Source organism: Lepidochelys olivacea (genome assembly GCF_965140295.1).
Source record: "Lepidochelys olivacea isolate rLepOli2 genome assembly, chromosome: 2".
NCBI lineage: Eukaryota > Metazoa > Chordata > Testudines > Cheloniidae > Lepidochelys > Lepidochelys olivacea.
Genome location: NC_140412.1, coordinates 154,609,247 through 154,627,011, shown reverse-complemented (window position 1 = coordinate 154,627,011; position 17,765 = coordinate 154,609,247). Strand labels below are relative to the sequence as shown.

At 41.4% G+C, this 17,765-nt stretch overlaps 1 protein-coding gene across 1 annotated transcript in view; it reads right to left on the bottom strand.

The window, feature by feature from the left end:
- The window catches only part of TMEFF1 (transmembrane protein with EGF like and two follistatin like domains 1), a 216,845-nt gene that overhangs the window by 73,097 nt on the left and 125,983 nt on the right, over positions 1 to 17,765 (bottom strand). Inside the window, exons 3-4 of the mRNA XM_084620250.1 lie at positions 14,448 to 14,577; positions 2,748 to 2,774 (exon numbers count right to left, since the gene is read on the bottom strand). Of these exons, the coding sequence (XP_084476376.1) occupies positions 2,748 to 2,774; positions 14,448 to 14,577 (157 nt within the window). The remainder of the gene's footprint in view (positions 1 to 2,747; positions 2,775 to 14,447; positions 14,578 to 17,765) is intronic.

Sequence of the window (17,765 nt, the reverse complement as noted above, 5' to 3'; positions counted from 1 at the left end):
CTGCTCCCATCCGCAGGCACCGCCCATTGGCTGTGGTTCCCGGCCAATGGGAGTGCAGAGCTGGTGCTTGGGGTGGGGGCAGCGCACAGAGCCTTGTGGCCCCCCCCACCTAGGAGCCGGACCTGCTGGCCGCTTCCAGGGTGCAGCGCGGTGCCAGGACAGGTAGGGACTAGCCTGCCTTAGTCCTGAAACACCTCCGACTGGACTTTTAATGGCCCGATTGGCGGTGCAGACTGGAGTCCTCAGGGTCCATTTTCAACCAGGCTTTTCAGTAAAAAACCAGACACCTGGCAACCCTACAGGAGCTGCAGAAGATGCAGAGAGGAATTCCAGGAATTGTATGCAGAGCTGGGTGTAAAACAAATTGTGACTGCTAGACATTACAGCAGGGTGCAGGTTTGTATGGAGTTTATGGGGGAGCAGCAGTTGCTGGGCAGGGAGCCAGTGCAGAGGGGCCCCATGAGAGAGACACTACTAAGTGACCCTGGCTTGGAAACCTGCAAGCTCCGATTTGCTCGAATAGAGACTGGAGAGGGCATCCCATGCACTAGGCCCAAAGAACCCTGACTCTCAGTTGGACTGCCCCAGGGCCCAACTATTTATTGATATTACTCACTTTGAACATTAACTGTTTAAGCCTCTGTACCTACAGTATTTGCAACCTTTCCCTTTCCTGCCAGCCCTAGTAAAATACCCTTTCACTTAGTTATGTGTCAGAGTGGTTACTGGGACCCATCAGGATTAGCATCTACAAGACCTAGCTGTTGAAACACCTACAGTGCTTGCCTCCAAATCATAATACACCTGGCACACTACTAGCATCTTGAGGGCTTGGTGTACTCCGGCCCTGAGCAACCCCAATAATTACATAGTGTTATGTTGCAACGTTCCAGCAAGAGTATTTTATGCTTTTTATCCAACTTCTCTTTATGTATGCTGTGAACATACCAGAATACTTATCTGGAACCACATAAAATTCTCTTCGAGCTTTGTATCTGTCTTGCATAAAACCACCCGACCCTGGGTAGGCTAAGATCATCAACCACAATGGTTCAGATCTTCTTAGGGACAGACTAGTAGCTTGCTACCCTCTCTGCTGCGACTGGGGTGGCTACCAGGATTGCTCCCTCCTCTGGTATTAGCATATCCCCCTGTTTTCCTCTCCTTCTCCCCAACCTAAGTTCCCTGTTCGGCTCTCCTTTTGTCACTTTCAGTTTATTCTCCTTGCCCCCACAAACACAAAGTGGGGTCTCCTCCCTTTCTTTTCCACCAGGGATTCTCTCATCTTCTTGTACCCTACTTTTCCCCTGTCACTGCAGTATATGAATGCTTCACAAACTTTAATAAAGTTACCCTCATAACACCCTTAACATCTTGAGGTGTGTGGAGAAATAAAATGTACACAAAGATTTTTTTAAAAAAAAAACCCTAAGAAGCCTTCTTGCATGATGTCACTACAGGGCAGAGTTAAGGCTGTTTGGGTGTTGGAACTGTGGACTTCAAGACCTTAACATTCAGATTTCTTTTAAGTTTATCTTTAACTCTGAATTTCCTGGGTTTGTAATATTTGTTCTCAGGATTATTACAACATCCATGTAATGCTTTACCTTAAATTACTGATATGTACTCAACTGTAGCTTCAGTTTAATATCAAATTTTTTTTTAATAATCTTCTTGAATTCTTGTCCAGAACATTTTCCAATGACTCAAGGAAGGACTGATTCCATCACTTTGTCAGACATGGAGCAATAACATGACACGTTGAAGACCAGCCTTATTTTTTTTGTAGTTTCTTTTCCTACAATGCAACTCCCAGTTAAGCAGCTAGAGCTAGAGTGAAACAAGACTATATCATTCTGTCATCATATGGTATCTTCCAGCCAAATGCTTTTAAAAATTAAACTTAATTTTAAGAAGATTTGTTTTGTATGACCGAAATCAGAGTGAATTCTATCAACACATGAGCTCTTCTAAAACTGGAAGCCAAGTTAAAATCAGTAGATATGGGGTGAATTAACATAATCTGTATCCTCTATATCGGAGATGCAAGAGGTTGCTGAGGCAACTAGCCAACAAAGCAGAGTAGAAAAGGAAACTGGTGCAATGGAGTGATGATTGTCACCTGTTGGTGAAGAGGATAAATATTGCCCCAGTTCCCTCTTAGTATATAAAAAAGAAAAGCTAGCTCCTGACTCCTTGCGAGTTCAATTTAGGGTTTAGTCACACAGCAAAGTAAATAATCATTTTCCACAATAGCAACTTTTAATGTAATTAAAGATATTTTGAAATATTAAACAACACAGGGGTGCTGGATGCCTAGGGGATTTTTCTCCCGAGAGCATTGATTCAAATCTGCTCTAGGTCAGCTGTAATTAAGACCTTGTCCATGCTAGAGAAGCACCATTGTAACTCTATACCTTGCAGACTCATCTAGCTCCTCATGAAACGTGCTTTCCCTCAGGCAGGGCAGAACTGTTCAAAGCAGGCAATGGAATGATCCAAAAATGTAACTGGATGCAAACAGATATTATGCCACAGTTTGTGCAAGTCATTGTGGGACAGGTACAAACTGCCATAGAACGGCTTTTGTGTATTACTAACACCACACTGGGTTTTTCATGCTGAAAGAATTTAAAAATTATCTGTTTTTCATAATTTACAGGAAAGAGTGTAACTAAAACAGACTTAAAGTACACACAAAAATGTACTACAACAGAAAACAAGTGCAATTGTGACTGTGTACTTACCCCCTTCTCCTGATCCAGAACCATTATCTGATAAGGAAATAAAAGGGGAAACATTGTCTCAGGAATAGCTCTTTATTCAAGAACCTGTCATTGCAAAAACTATACAAATATTACACATCAAGAGCCAAGTATGAAAACAATGTCTCCCATCATATCAGGCATCACTATTAGAATTTGTCCAGTCTTATCATACACTCTTTTCCCTACCTGTCAAGGTAAATTTGCTCTGAGAGCAGCAGTGTTTTTTGTATGAGTTGCTGAAAACCATTGCATGTAGTCTGTAGCTGCATCACCAACAAAATACAGTAACTCCTCACTTAACGTTGTAGTTATGTTCCTGAAAAATGCAACTTTAAGTGAAACAATGTTAAGCAAATCCAATTTCCCCATAAGAATTAATGTAAATGCGGGGGGGGGGGGGTTAGGTTCCAGGGATTTTTTTTTTGCCAGACAAAAGAATATATATATATATAATACACACACACACACAGAGTATAAGTTTTAAACAAACAATTTAATACTGTACACAGTAATAATGATTGTGAAACTTGCTTGAAGTGGTGAAGTCAGAGGGTGGGACATGTCCCAGGGAATGCCTTACTATTAAATGATGAACTAGCAATTGGCTGAGCCCTCAAGGGTTTAACTCATTGTTAATGTAGCCTCACACTCTACAAGGCAGCAGGAATGGAGGGAGGAGAGACAGCATGGCAGACAGAGACACACACTGTGTGTGTGAGAGAGAGAGAGATGTGCATTTCCCCTTTAAGTACGCTGACCCACTCTTAAGTACACTGCCTCATTAAGTTAATCAGCAAGCTGAGACCACAGCTGCTGCCAGGAAGCTCCCTCCATCCTGAGCCCTGTTCTGTGCCCCCCTGCTCTATGGAGATGGGGTAAGCAGGGTGCAGGAGCAAGGGGGAGTGGGACACCCTGACATTAGCTCCCCTCTTCTCCCTCCAGCCCCCAGCAAGCACATGGCAGTGGGGGGAGGGACAGCTGAACTGCCGGCAATTGATAACCTGCCACACAGGGAACTTAGGGGAGTAGGGAGCTGCTAGAGGGGCTGCCGGTCCACCCTGGTTCCAAGCCCCACCAGCCAGCTCCAATGGGCTGCTCTTCCTGCAAGCAGTGGACAAAGCAGGTGGCTGCCAAACAACATTCTATGGGAGCATTGCACAACTTTAAATGAGCATGTTCCCTAATTGATCAGCAACGTAACAACGTTGACTGGGACGACTTTAAGTGAGGAGTTACTGTATATCATTTCACCTCGCTTGTTTCTCATATTGCTTTTAAGTCCTTTTTAAATTATAAAAGATTCCAAGTTGTTAAACAAAAAACAGACTAATAATATACAATTTGATTTTTGCAATCTATTTAACAGTGGCTACATTTTGACTTGAAACACAGTCCTAGGCTAGGGATGGTGCATAAATTGCACGACTCCAGAAGTGGCCTCAGGAGTCATTGTGACTCAGTGTGTCTTTATTTCAGAGTTCGCTCCAGTTTACATGTTCTAGTCTGGCGTTAACTAGCCTCCTGCTGAAGTGGCCACACTGTGAAACAACACTGGAGCTGCACAGTGATTTGATTAGTAATACAAATTGATTGGATGAGCCGCTGATGAGTTGTACTAACTCAAACTGTGGCCTGTAGCTGCATCTCACTTCATTACTGGCTACTGCATCAGCAGCACTCAAGCTTCAATGCATACCCTCAACAGACAAGTCAGGCTGAATTTAAAGTACCACTTAACTCAAGATACAGATTTTTGTGTGTGGACTGGAGTTGGACTATGGTCAACACTCAAGTTATACCATGAGCTGACACTGCCGTGAAGACACACTGCCTTCAGACATGCACTTCTGAGCCACCAATCCTTCTCTGTTATTTCCTTACTCCTTATGGGGAAGAAGAGAGAAATTTACAGCTGGCCTATACCAACACTAAATTGACTAACTGGCTCAGCCACTCCAGAAGGTGAGGAGGGGAGTAGAGCCAGAATTCCACTCATTTCCCACCTCCCCCAGCACACTTGCTCAGGGGATAGAGTAGGCAGGTGAGTTAGCCCTGTTTAATTCTACACACCCAGACCCAAGGGGGGTTCTTACTTCCTGACAGGAACTCATAGTTCAAGCCAGAAAACCTCCCAGCTTGTTCAATTCTTTTTCTAATTTGCAGGAATTACAGGGTGAAATTCTATGGCACTAGGTCACTACCACACATTAAAAATAACCTCTTACCACAGGGGCTGTCATCTGGAATGGAGATTTTCCTGCTATTCAACCTACATTTTCCTTTCTTAATTCCATACTATTACACCAAGTCTCACGCTGGAGTCTCATTGTTTAAACAAACAAATAGGATAACATAAGGAAAATGTCTGTCTGGTATTTTCTTGACATCAATAATGACCCAATTTCCTGAAAAGCAGACAGCCCTTGTGTATTGTTCAACTGTTGCACCATTGAACAGACAATGTGACATATGGTGCAGCATTGCTTGATTAACAAATTTGAAGGTGGCATCATCTGCATACATAAGCTAAACCCGTAGGCATCCTTGGGATTGTGAAATTGTGTGATGAGCTGATTCTGTACCTGTGACATAAAAGCTGCTAAAATCTGTCCAACAAATGTTTAGGTCTGAAGAAATTGGAATTATTCCAGTTGCAATTCTTCCAGTGTTAAAGGAGTTACTTTTCATAATCTATACAATTATTTCAAAGCCTGATTCCCCAGTGCCTGCTCCAGAAAGCCCCAAAGGCAGCAACACCCTAGAAGTCTGCTGCATGTGAACAGGATGTTGAAATTCCCTGGAAAGTATTCAAACATCCCCTGTACTCTCTGGGGCTTCATTTAAACAACCAGGTAGGTGCACTTTTGAGGCGGGGAGGTGTGGGGACATAATGGTTCCATAACCTTGTGACTAAACCACACACGACCTCTGGGACACCTTTACATGGAGGCTGGGATATGCTGCTGAGGATATTCCAGCCTAGAGGCTGCAGTAGAAATTCCACTAGCATGCTGAGGGCAGAGGGAGGAAGATTCCATTCTTTGGGATTTCACTCTGGCTGCGTGCAGAGAAGTTTTGATCCTCAACTGGTGTACATCCTTTGAAATCAATGTACATCAGCAGAGGATCTGTCTCAGTGTTTTCATTGGCAAGTTCCCATCTTTGGAATTCCAGTTTTATTGTTTGGTCTGACAAATCCCAAATTTGCTTCTTCTTTTCTATGCTGCAAGGTTTATTTATTTATGTAGCCCACTTGGGGGGGTGGGAGTTGAGTAAGGTGGGGGTTTTCTTTTTGAACTTGTAAGGGTTGTGGATTGGGAGGTTTTAAAGTAACTGTTTCATGTGTGTATTATGAATTTGATTAGTGTGCCTACAGAGATGCAATAGGAATATTATAAATTAAACAATACTTCCTTGGCATTTTCTGGGAGATATCCATGCTCTAGGGCTGGTCTCACTGTGGTTGGTTCTTGGAGACTGTGCTAAAAGCTACTGATTAGATTCTGCATCTCAGCCTGGGGGGATGAAAACTGCTCTTCCATCTGTAGTGACTCTAAATTAGCATGATTATGTGCCTGAGGCCCAGAGATAAAACAAATGGTCTCTCACCCTCAAGAGTTTTGAGAGGATGATAGGGTAGATCTGTTTCTCCCTTTGTCAACCCAGTTTTTAATGCTCATAAGTAGGGCCCTACCAAATTCAAGGCCATGAAAAATGTGTCATGGACCATGAAATCTAGTCTTCCTCGTGAAATCTGGCTATTGTAGAAGGTGTTGCAGTATTGCTACTTTTACTTCCTACATTGCCTTCAGAGCTGGGCAGCCGAAGAGGAGGGGCGGGGCAGAGGTGGGGCAAAGGTGTTTGGTTTTGTGCGAGTAGAAAGTTGGCAACCTTAACCTGGGAGCAGCCCCATTTTGGATGTTGGTGGAGGAAGGAAGGACTGTGCTGCTCTGGGTGTGGGTGTGCTTGAGCCTGAGGGCAAGGCATGTGACAGACACAGCTAGACAGGTCCTGTTGTGAGCACTTTGGCCTCAGGCTTGCATGTGTCCTGAGGGCAGGTGAAGGCCGAGGGGCTGCAGAGCCACAACCCCACTGGGACGGAGGCCCACACTGAGCAGCCACCAGAGGAACAGCCAACTCACCAGGCTAGCGCCTCTCAGTTCTATATGCACCACGAGTGGGGTTGGCAGTCATACACTGTGGGAGGGGCAGGGACTCTGCCAGTTTTTCACCATTGTTGAATTCCCTTAAGTTTCCCAGCCCCACTAGGGCCCATTGGTCTGTCATGTGAATGATTTGAACAGCTCCGTGCACGTAATGGTTTTGTGTCAGGAATTTCTGGACCCACATAAGCAAAGGTGGCAAATGCCCAAGTCGCAGAGGAATAGTGCAAGCTTAGTGTATGTACCAGCACCTGTGTCCAGCAGAGAGGGATGTGGGGGAAGGGGCTGTTGGCACCTGATTAGTATCAGAGGGGCCCTGTTCTTTCCACATGTCTTCAGCCAAGTCAGGGTTTATCAGCGTGGTCTCCACAGAACAGCTGTAACAAGAGGAACCACATAGACAAAAGGGGAACCTCTCAAATGATCAAAAAGAGTAGGGACAGTAAAAGAATGTCCCGATTGTAGAGAGAAAAGGAGTACTTGTGGCACCTCAGAGACTAACATTTATTTGAGCATAAGCTGCATCAGATGAAGTGACCTGTAGCTCACGAAAGCTTATGCTCAAACAAATTGGTTAGTCTCTAAGGTGCCACAAGTCCTCCTTTTCTTTTTGCGAATACAGACTAACACGGCTGCTACTCTGAAACCAATTGTAGAGATCACTGATTTCTCCCATAAACTGTTTGGAGGCAAAACTAAAGTCTTTTCCACCAACTTGTGCTTGCTACCTTCATGTGCAGGCCAGTACTCAGCCTTTCCTATGTAGCCTTCCATAAAATGGTCAGCATCATCCAGGTTTTATATTCAGTGGCAGTTAAGTTCTGGAATATTTTTGATAGATCTCCTCAATAAGGCCAAAGGTGAAAGAGATCAAGACTGGATGCTTTCTGCAAGTCACCCACAATTCCCAGTGGCTGCCTATATTTCACCTGGGCTTTTCCTGACAACCAGCAGCAGATTAATGCCCAGGCTGGCAAATTTGCAGGGGCGGCAAATTTATAATAGCAACCAGAGGCTGCTTCCCCCCGGCGCCCGTTTGCGCCCTCCGCCCTGGCCCTGCCCCAACTCCACCCCTTCCCCACCCCCATTGGTCCCCTTCCTCAAATCCCTGCCCCGGCCCCGCCTCCTCTCCTGAGCACGCCGCGTTCCCCCTTCTTCCCCCCTCCTTCGCGAAGCTGTTTCACGCACAAGCGCTGGCAGGGAGCGGAGGTGAACTGGGGCAGGAGAAGCTGCTTGGTGGGGGCAGCAATTATTTCAGGGCATAGAGGCAGCAAAATCATTAATCCACCACTACTGACAACATGGAACTAACTGAATAGCCCAGTGCATATTGGGCCAGGCACGCCTTCTGCAACTCACTCCAGGCCAGGAGAAATGCTTTCAGGTTAAATTTGGGTCCAGTTGTGGAGAGTTTGATATCAAACATCAGGATCCTCTACCCTGCAGCTCCTGTTTACTCACCAGCAACTAGAATTGCCCATCTGTCACAGCACTCAACAAGGGCCTTTAACTTTTTCTTTAGCTGTCTCACAACTCTGTGCAATTCCACCTTTTACCCTTTGGAAGCATCACAGTTCCATGCAATACCAAGAGTGTCAGAGCAGTCATCAGCATAGGGACTGGTGTTTTAGGAAGGAAAAGAAAAACTGCACAATCCAATTCATTCTGCCACACAAATGAAGGCTTTCAGCAGCCACAGTGCAAGCTACAGTTGGGTAATACTTTTTAGGACAAAACCCTTTTTTTCCCCCCCTGAAAAATGCAGTTTCAGAGTGATTGAAATATTTTGTGAATTTGCATCTAATTCACCCCACCAAGAAACCCCAAAATAGTCTAAATGTTTTGTTTTGATGATTTCAAAATGAAAAGTGTCCTCTTTTTGATTCAAAACAACTTTTAATTTTGAATTTTACTTCCATTTTATTAATTTTTGTAAAAAATTAAAAAACCTTTGAACAGAAAATGAAATATTTAATTTTGGGTCAAACAAAATGACCTGAAATGATTTTTTTCCCTACAATTCTTTTGGTTTGCAAAAAATTTCATTTCAGGTTAATCCAAAATGAATTTTTCAATTTTTTGTTTGGCTACTGAACAGAAAGGTTGGTCGCTCTCACAGCTCTAGTACAAACAACAAAAAAACCTTCAACTTCCTGCTACTCAGTCAGCAGAGTGAGGTTTACACAGTTAACAGGACGCAAAATATGTTTAAGAAGTATGCCAATTTAGTCTTCTCAAACTCCTAGCAACAACACTCAATCCTCTTCTTGCTATGCCCCCACCCTCTAGGAGCACTGCTGCCTACTGGCAATTACCCTTAATTTTGATATGCCAGCAGGAGTTTTCTGAGAGGAATGCTCATAAGCCTAATTGCCAGCAGCTGTGGGGACTCCAGCTGCCTAATATAGGGTTTTAACCTCTGGCTTGCAAGGCTACATCTCAAGAATGTCCACTGTGGCACAAATTCTTAGAAAAGTTTTACAATTATTTGATCCAAATTTGTATCTTGTAGCAGCTTTTTTCACTTAATTATAGATTGTGAAAAGTAGTACAGACGGTCAGAAGATGAAATGCTAGCATCCATTGTTTACCCTCAAACCATTTCTTTCCTAATGATAAAAATGGGACATTGCATTGGAGCAAATCTTCCTCACAGGCTGGACAGGACAATTTGGCCCTCTTAAAAAGGCTTTTTTATTTTATTTCCAGTATTTGATCCTTATAAGAATTTAACTAGCAGCGTCTCAGCTATCAAAAATAAATAAATGAATTTCCCAGGCTGTTTTAGTGGTTTAGTAAGGAGAAAACCAGATACAAGGAGTTCTTTTCATATATGTACTTCTAATTACACTCATTGTGAATCTCCTACAGAAAAAAATCCTACAAACTGTAAAAACTGGTGAAGTCAGGATTCATAATAAGAGTTTGATTACTTCAAACTGAAGAACACCAGTTTAAATTAGAAGATGTCTTAGGAGACTCATTCTTCACTGCAGTGCAGTGTGTCCAAGAGAAAACAAACTGAAAAAATACAATATATATTTAATAGAGCTATATTATTGGCTTTTAATTATGCAAATAGCATGTTCTTTTTTCAGTTTAGAAGTCCCAGTAAAAGAAGTAGACTGTTTCTTCCAATAAATATTATCCTCTGAGAGCTGTGAATTGAAGAGTACATTATATAAAAATATCAGTTTTAGGTCATTGTGCTTGATTAATTTTGATGGGCATATAATACAAATCTGGAAGACATCAAAATCTTGGCAACAATCTACACATGCAGTACTGATTAATAGGAACACACAAATTAAAATAAATCATGAACATTCATTTCTTATTTACTGGTTTGATTTCTTCATGACCCATAAAATGCAAATCAAAGCAAGTAATGTCCTCCTACCAAAGAGTCAGGAAGCAAACTAAAAGTTTTGTGACTATTTCTCAACATTGTAAGCACTTTGGCAATTCCTGTCCCTGTTCCATCTGCTTGGTACCAGCACCACAGTTGGCTTAGCTGGGCAGTTCAGGAATCTTCCTGGCACAGGGAAATCCCCAAATGGTATGGAGTAGGTTTAAATGGGATAGAGGGACTTGTGTCAGCGCACCTGGGTGAATTTCACCTTCATGAACAGATCATGGATTTTGAGGAGTGGTTATCCAATCATGGAATTTCACAACAGCAGGACAGTTTATAAAAACAGATTTGTAAAATCAGCACTTAAATTTCAGACTGAGGTATTACGTAAAGTGTGCGCTAACCTGGGCTTAACTCGTTTCTTTAGTTTACCCCAAATTTTCAAACATGGGTGCCTATGTTTAGGTACCTACGCCTCTGTTTAGACACCTGAACAAAGTGGTCTGATTTTTCATAGATGCTGAACATCCACAATTCCCACTAACTACAGTGGGAGCTATGGGTGCTGAATATCTCCTTAGAGCTGCATGTTTGGAAATTTTGGCCTTTTATATTAAAATTTGCTAGTAGAGTTGAGGCATGCTGCTCCACATGCAATCACTCAAAGCCCTCAGTTACACATAATATTATCGTTCCCTAAAACAGAACTTTTAGTCTGAAGTCCTACATTTTGGTTATACCAATGCCACCCCAGATTTACCATTTTCTAATTCTGTGTATTTGGGAATCTCCGAGTTCAAAAAACCTACAGGGCTTATTTATCATGCATCCTGTGCAAAGCAAGCCAATCTATTACTAATACATTTATGGCTAAGTTACTGATGACCTTGTAAACCTGACTTGAGCTATTAATTAAAATGTTACCAAATAAGAAATAGATATTAATAGCCAGACCAAACATGCTGTGTGGCCTTTTCCAATTCTGTGATATAATTTCAGGTGGGAATAGTCCCCTACATATAATAATTGCCCTGTACTTAGAGTATTAGAAGACTTAAAAAAAAATCTCACATACTGTAATAATAAAATAGTCCCTAAACAGCAATTACTGAAAGAATTCCAGCCTAGTAACCCCAGTGTATCTTGCCATCCTGTAATCGCTAACTGAGAGCTAGCATAAGGTCTGGCGTTTGTGAAAAGTGGGTCTCAAATATATTATTGCCCCAAATGTGTACAGCCACAAAATGTGATGACCTGAGGCTAAGTAGTTGGAACACTATAGGATGCATGTGAACCTGCAGCTAGAGAACCACTTTTATGCGAGTTGTCACAGATCCCAACACTCTGAGACCCGTCCAGGCCATCTGATAACCTGCATCAGAACAGACACCTGCGCCCTCTGCTACAGGATGCTGGTTATTGAATATGGTCCCCGAATAAACCAGCTCCTGAAAAGAACCTAGAGCAAGGTTGGTTTACTTCCCTTTGCCATCCCCTCCTCCCCGCAATTTGTGCTTCCAGGAATCAACGGCCCCAGTTTAATTGTCCAAGTGTGTGTGGATGAAAGGGCCTTTCCTTCAAAAGGACCGAAGCCAGGACCACCATGAAGTTGGTGAACATTTGATTGGCTGCAGCCAGGCAGAGCTCTGAACTCCGAATGGCATCTCAGAACAAAAAGAATTATCGCAACAAATTCTGGTGGGCTAGTTGAAAATTAATGTGCATCTGTTGTATTTATTTTGATGTAATTTGAAGAGTCTGTTTTTGACTGTATGCATCATGCAGATCAAGAGCACAAAAACGTTCACCTACAATTACTTAAGATCACAGGGTAAGTACTCCGTGTGAACAGGATGAGCCCCAGAGGAAGGAATTTATGGTGTTATGATCCAGGATTTAATGGAAAAAAGCAGACACTTAGGTCCTGGCTCTGATCTCAGTTATGTTGGTGTAAATCAGGAGTAATTCCATTGAAATCTATGGAATTATACTAGTATAAAACTGGTGTGAAGCCAGAATCAAGCCCTTAGGGTCAAGCGTATGTTCTATATGGTTTGGTCCAATGTGTCTCAAAACAGGTCTTCAGCTACTATGATGATTGTTATAAAGTGACACTGCATGTCCTGAATGCCCTTCTTTTTGTGTAGATCTTTGAGAAAAAGGAGATGGAAGGAAGGAAGCTCTCCAGAGCATTGAGACATATGCCTTGGAGTAGCTAAGCGAAGTGGTGATTAGCAACCAGAGATCTGAAGATGAGAGTACTCTTAGCTGGACACAGCCCTGGAACAAACCCCATATGATTTGATCCTCCTAGGGCCTAAACACTTCACTGGATTTGCTTCAGTGCTCTAAGTCCTCTTCCTCCGCCTCTCTATCTAAAGGCTGCAGACTCTAAGTAGGGTATGGGGTTGTGGGGGAGAATTTTACTTTTGTTTCAGAGAATCAGGCAGTTTTTCCTTGAGTGAAATGAAAGGCAGCATTGATGGTTGCCTATAGGTAAAGCTAGAGGTTGGGAAGAGAAAGTGACTGGACCATAGAAGCATCTTCTCTTGCTTCATTGTTTCGCTTCAGGGTCCAGTATCTCTGCCTGGTCTTTGGCTGCAATTTAAGATTTCACTCCCTTAGCTCCGTCCAGAGGTGGGGTTTCCCCCATTTCAATATATTCTAGTCAAGATAAAGCTTTATCACAATTCTATATCAAGTCTTAACACTTGGAGACCTTGGACATTTCTGCATGGTTTACTCCCCTAAACAATATGAAAAAGGCACTGGATGACACCACAAATAAGTTTCCTCCAAAGAAACCCGCTTTCTCTGGTTACTGGTGTGTCCATAGCAGAACTTAAGAGACTAATGAAGTGTTAGATTGGAAAGCTCTTGGACTTTTACAGTTTGGCCATGTGAAAACCAGTGATAATGAAGTCTAATTATTTCTTTAGACATGATGTCCATGAAAACCTCCCGTGGACCAGATATAGGCCAGATTTGTCCCCCAAGATTGGATTTTGGTGCATTAATCATGCACTGAAATCTTCTGAAATGGGCAGTTTTGAGGAAGCCACCTGCTTGTATCCTAGTAAACTGGCCTAAGAGACTAAAATCTGCACATATGTTCAGGAAAGCTCGAGCAATTAAGTTTTCTTATATCCAAAGCCTTTGGCTAGAATTCTTCCATATTGTTTTCTTTGATTTTAAATCACTATAACATTATAGTACTGGAAAATAAAACTATCAATTTGATGTAGAAAAGCAATGAAAATAGAGGGTGGGTGGGTTTGGCAAAAAGAACATGAGATGTCCATGAGTCTACAATAAATAGATTTACCTGCTCCCTAAAATAGCCTAATCCAAAGCTACCATCACCTCCTGTTCATAGAGACACAGAACTGGAACCTGAACTTAGAAGCTGTTTGCTCCCAGGGAGGTTTCTGCTCTAAAGGGAGAGTCCAAAACTACTGAACCATTCCAAAGTATGCTCCAGAAAGGAGTAAAGGGAAAGAGGAAACAAGACGATACTCTCAGATCCTGCACTGCTAAAGGGTTAAAGAAGAGTCACCATTTACCCTAGACAGTAAATCTACAGAGTTGGGTCTCTCCCCTGAATAGATAACAAAGCGTTTAGTTTCTTTCCATTTGCTAGTAGGTTGTATTAGCCAGTACCTTGCTATGGTATATGTGGTTGTTTGTAAATATGTGGCAAGATCCTGCAAATGGACCTGCCCAGGAACATGCCAAAGAGCTCCATTACATTCAGTGGGATACTCTGCAGCTATAAGGATGTGCTTGTTGGATTCCTTTGCTGAACATAGTTTTAATTCTGTACACGCAAGACATGAGTCATGAAGAGATGAATAACATGGAACCTGCTCAGTTTTGCCTTAAGCATTTTAGGTGATAATCAAGATTTTTCTTTTGCACTAAAAGCATTCACCAATTGTTTCCTAGGTTAAAAATATTTAAAAAGGAAAAAATGTTCTGATTGGCTAACATACAGAAGAATCCCTATATCTGCTGGTGACAACGTTTCATAATTAAAGGTCATCTGTGATTTCTGCATTTTTTGAAAATTAATTCTACAAAGAGCATGAAAAAAATGAAAAGCACTTTGATTAAAAAACCACAACCTTATTTATTAATGTTGCACAATCATATCTTACATACCAGAATAACAAGGTCCTCTTGCTACCACTGTTATCTCTTTTTGATGCTTGCAAGCAGCTCTCCTGAGGAAGCATTCATTTTGGTAAGTGTCTCCATTTGATCCACAAACAGGAATGTAATTTGTATGACACTAAAAAAAGAAAGTACCAAATAAATTCAGTCATGCAATCACACATGAATAATCTTTAATAGGATACACATGAACGTATAGGAAAATAGTAATGCAGAGAGGTAAACTGTAAGACTGCCAGTTAACAGTAAATCATCATTCTGTTTGGTTAAGAATGACTTAAAATAGTCTATCATTCCCGTGGCCTGTGAAAGGATATCTCTGTAGAGGCTACAGGGATTAATTTAGTAGGAAAGATTAAAAGAATTAAATATGTGTAGCGAGGCTGTATAATCACTAAGGGGAATACAATAATCATCTACAAAGTATTTGAAGGGTAAAAAACACCAAGAAGGGAGAAAAGTCCTTTAAGGTAAAACAAGAATGTATAAATTAGGAGTAAGGGAATGAAACTGAGCAAAGAAAAAATTAAGGTGAACATCAGGGAAGATTTCCTGGCTGCAAGATCATTTAGACTGTGGAATTGTCTTTCAAGGAAGATGGCAAAAATCCCATCCCTTGAATATTCATACTCCTATTTAGTATGTGATTTTTTAAATTTAGTCAACATCTGTCATAATACTTTTGCATTGTTGTTATATATCAAAAGATATTGTGATAGGTCCATTTAAAAAAAAGAAAGGACAATACATTAAATAAATCAATGCCTGCCATGAAAGGCTTTGGCACAGTATTTTAGTAATAGCTGTCCCAGCCTAATAAAGACAGAGTAAGCGTCTCCTGTACCCAGTGTACATAAAAACAACATAGAAAATATACTGTAACCCCTCCATTCCCACCTTCCAAATACCCAGGGAAAGAAATACCATTCCACTCCCCACCAAAATCAAGGAAAAAACTCCCAATGACTATTTAGGGTCTGATCCAACTCTCATAGTACACCACTTTCTGATCCATATTACCACAAGGAAAAACAGGGACTAAGGCCTGGTGTACTCACAGATATTGCATCTGTTTAACTACAGGTGTGATGCTAAACGGATTTAGCTAAACTGGTGCAAGAGAGTGTCTGCACACAAGGTTGCACTGATGTAAATTTTATGTTTAGACAAACCCCCCAAATGCTTTGATGTCTGGATCAACTTCTTTGAGACTGCAGTTGTTTGTTTATTTTTCAAATGTGTATAATTTATCAGAATCTCTTTTGGCATACAAGCAAAGTATTTCATTTTTAAAGTTAATTTTAAAGGAAATTATTCTTCCTTCCCTGTCACCCAATCAGAAGTGACCAAGAATGTAATAAACTCCACACACAGAAACAATTCACATTACTGCTCTGACAAGTGTTCAGAGCATCTCTGTGGTTCTTTTAATTTATTGAGCAGCCTGCAGACATTCTACCCTGGCCTGTGAACCTGTCAGATCTCATGCTAGCAGGGCCAGGACTAGTCATTGCTGGGATGGGAGAAGTTTTTTTGGAGAACTATATTTTCCAATGCCTATGTGTATTCCCCACGTTCAATCAAGATGTTGCTGTGTGCTCTTTAAAAGCTGCCAGTTTCCACCGTATTTCAGTGATACGTGAAGTAATGCCTGCTTTATAGTTTGTGTTTTTAATGCTTTGGGAACTTTGGATGACATAAATGTCAATCATTTTTATTTTATTGAAATCCTGCAAAATAGCCTGTAAATTGCTCTGCAAGGATCAAACACTGAAACATCTTTATCAAAAGTGTAGTGAGCACATTTTCCCCCTAGTGAGTGCAAAAACAAAACTATCCTTTTAAGGTTTACAGCTGCTGAATGTCAGGACATCATTAAAAATGTGCAAGGTCACTGCAGGGAGAGCACTGGAGAACCCCCTAGCTACTTGCAAGCAACCTTGTTTGCAAATTTAATTCTGGAGTCTTAAAGTTCAAAATATCACCTAAAGTCAGTAGATGTGGAAGACAGAAAGAAAGAGTTGTTCATAGATGGACTAAATCCCCTGGCACTATTCCTTCAATGATGTTACGTTTGTTTCAATGACATCCTTATATTTGACAGCAAGTCATTTCCAAAGGGGCTTCTAAGAGGAAAAGTTATGATCCATTAGTACTTAAACTTCTAAAGGTTTAAAAACCTAAGAAGAAACAAGACAAGACTGGGATGTTGGTCACTGGTTATTCCTATACATTCAGGGACAGAATCTCTCATGTGGAGGAGCTCAACTCAGCAAGGAGAGCGGGGGACATCTGGGACTTGGTTACAGCCCCCTGAATATGAGGGAAGATCTGTGCCAGCAATTATTTAAAGCAGCTTTGTAGTTGTTCTGTTTAACAGTATCCCATTCGTCATCCAGGACATCTCTGATACGGGGGTGGGGGAAGTGGATAAGGGGTGAGTAAAGTGGATCCACCTCCATCGGCTTTACACCAGCTGAGAACTGTCCTTCAATAGGGACATTTTCAGCTAGCTAATCCAGACTAGTTTCTTTAGTTATGAAACTGCCAAGATAGAACAGATCTTTGAAAAACAACTGCAGCATCCCTAGAATATCGACTGAAATTTTTATTATCTGTTTCTCTTGCCAGGCACGACTTTTCAATTTATATGCAGAGCAGCTGAAGGGACACTGTCAAGCTGGTTCTGTGTGGTTGTTGTTTTAATAAGTCTTTAATTTGGGATACATTGGTGGTGCCAGTTGCAGCTCCTTAATTAAGGTTGAGTTGAGGTTTGCACTTAAAATAAATATTCAACCTCTTTGTTACATATGAAAAAAATACACATTTTAAGCAAGGGGCATTTTCTGTTGATTCCCTCATTCCATTTCCTTCTTTTGGTGGAAACTGATTTTACGGCTTGTAAATTCCTGTGTGCTGAGAATAGCAACTTTTAAGTTAAGCTGAGGAGGTGGAAATGTGCACCAACAAAAATACAATATGTTCTAACACTTTGAGCATTGCAAACAGAAATAAGACAAGACAGAATAACCAGTGATTTGTGATTTATTGATTCAAAAATCATGAATCAGGCACCGCCAATCATCATGAAATTGTCTTTAAAATCATATTTTAAAAAGTAAGAAATGTTGTGCTCTTGTCATTTGCTTTCTGTTTTTTGAGCCTTCAGGAGGACACTCCAGTTACATTTTAAAGTTTTTTTTCCATATAACCATTATGGTTAGAAGCATACTTAAAAAAAAAAAATCAAAGCTGAGATTCTCACATGACTCCAGGAGCTCAGGGTTTTGAAAAAAACCCACCAAA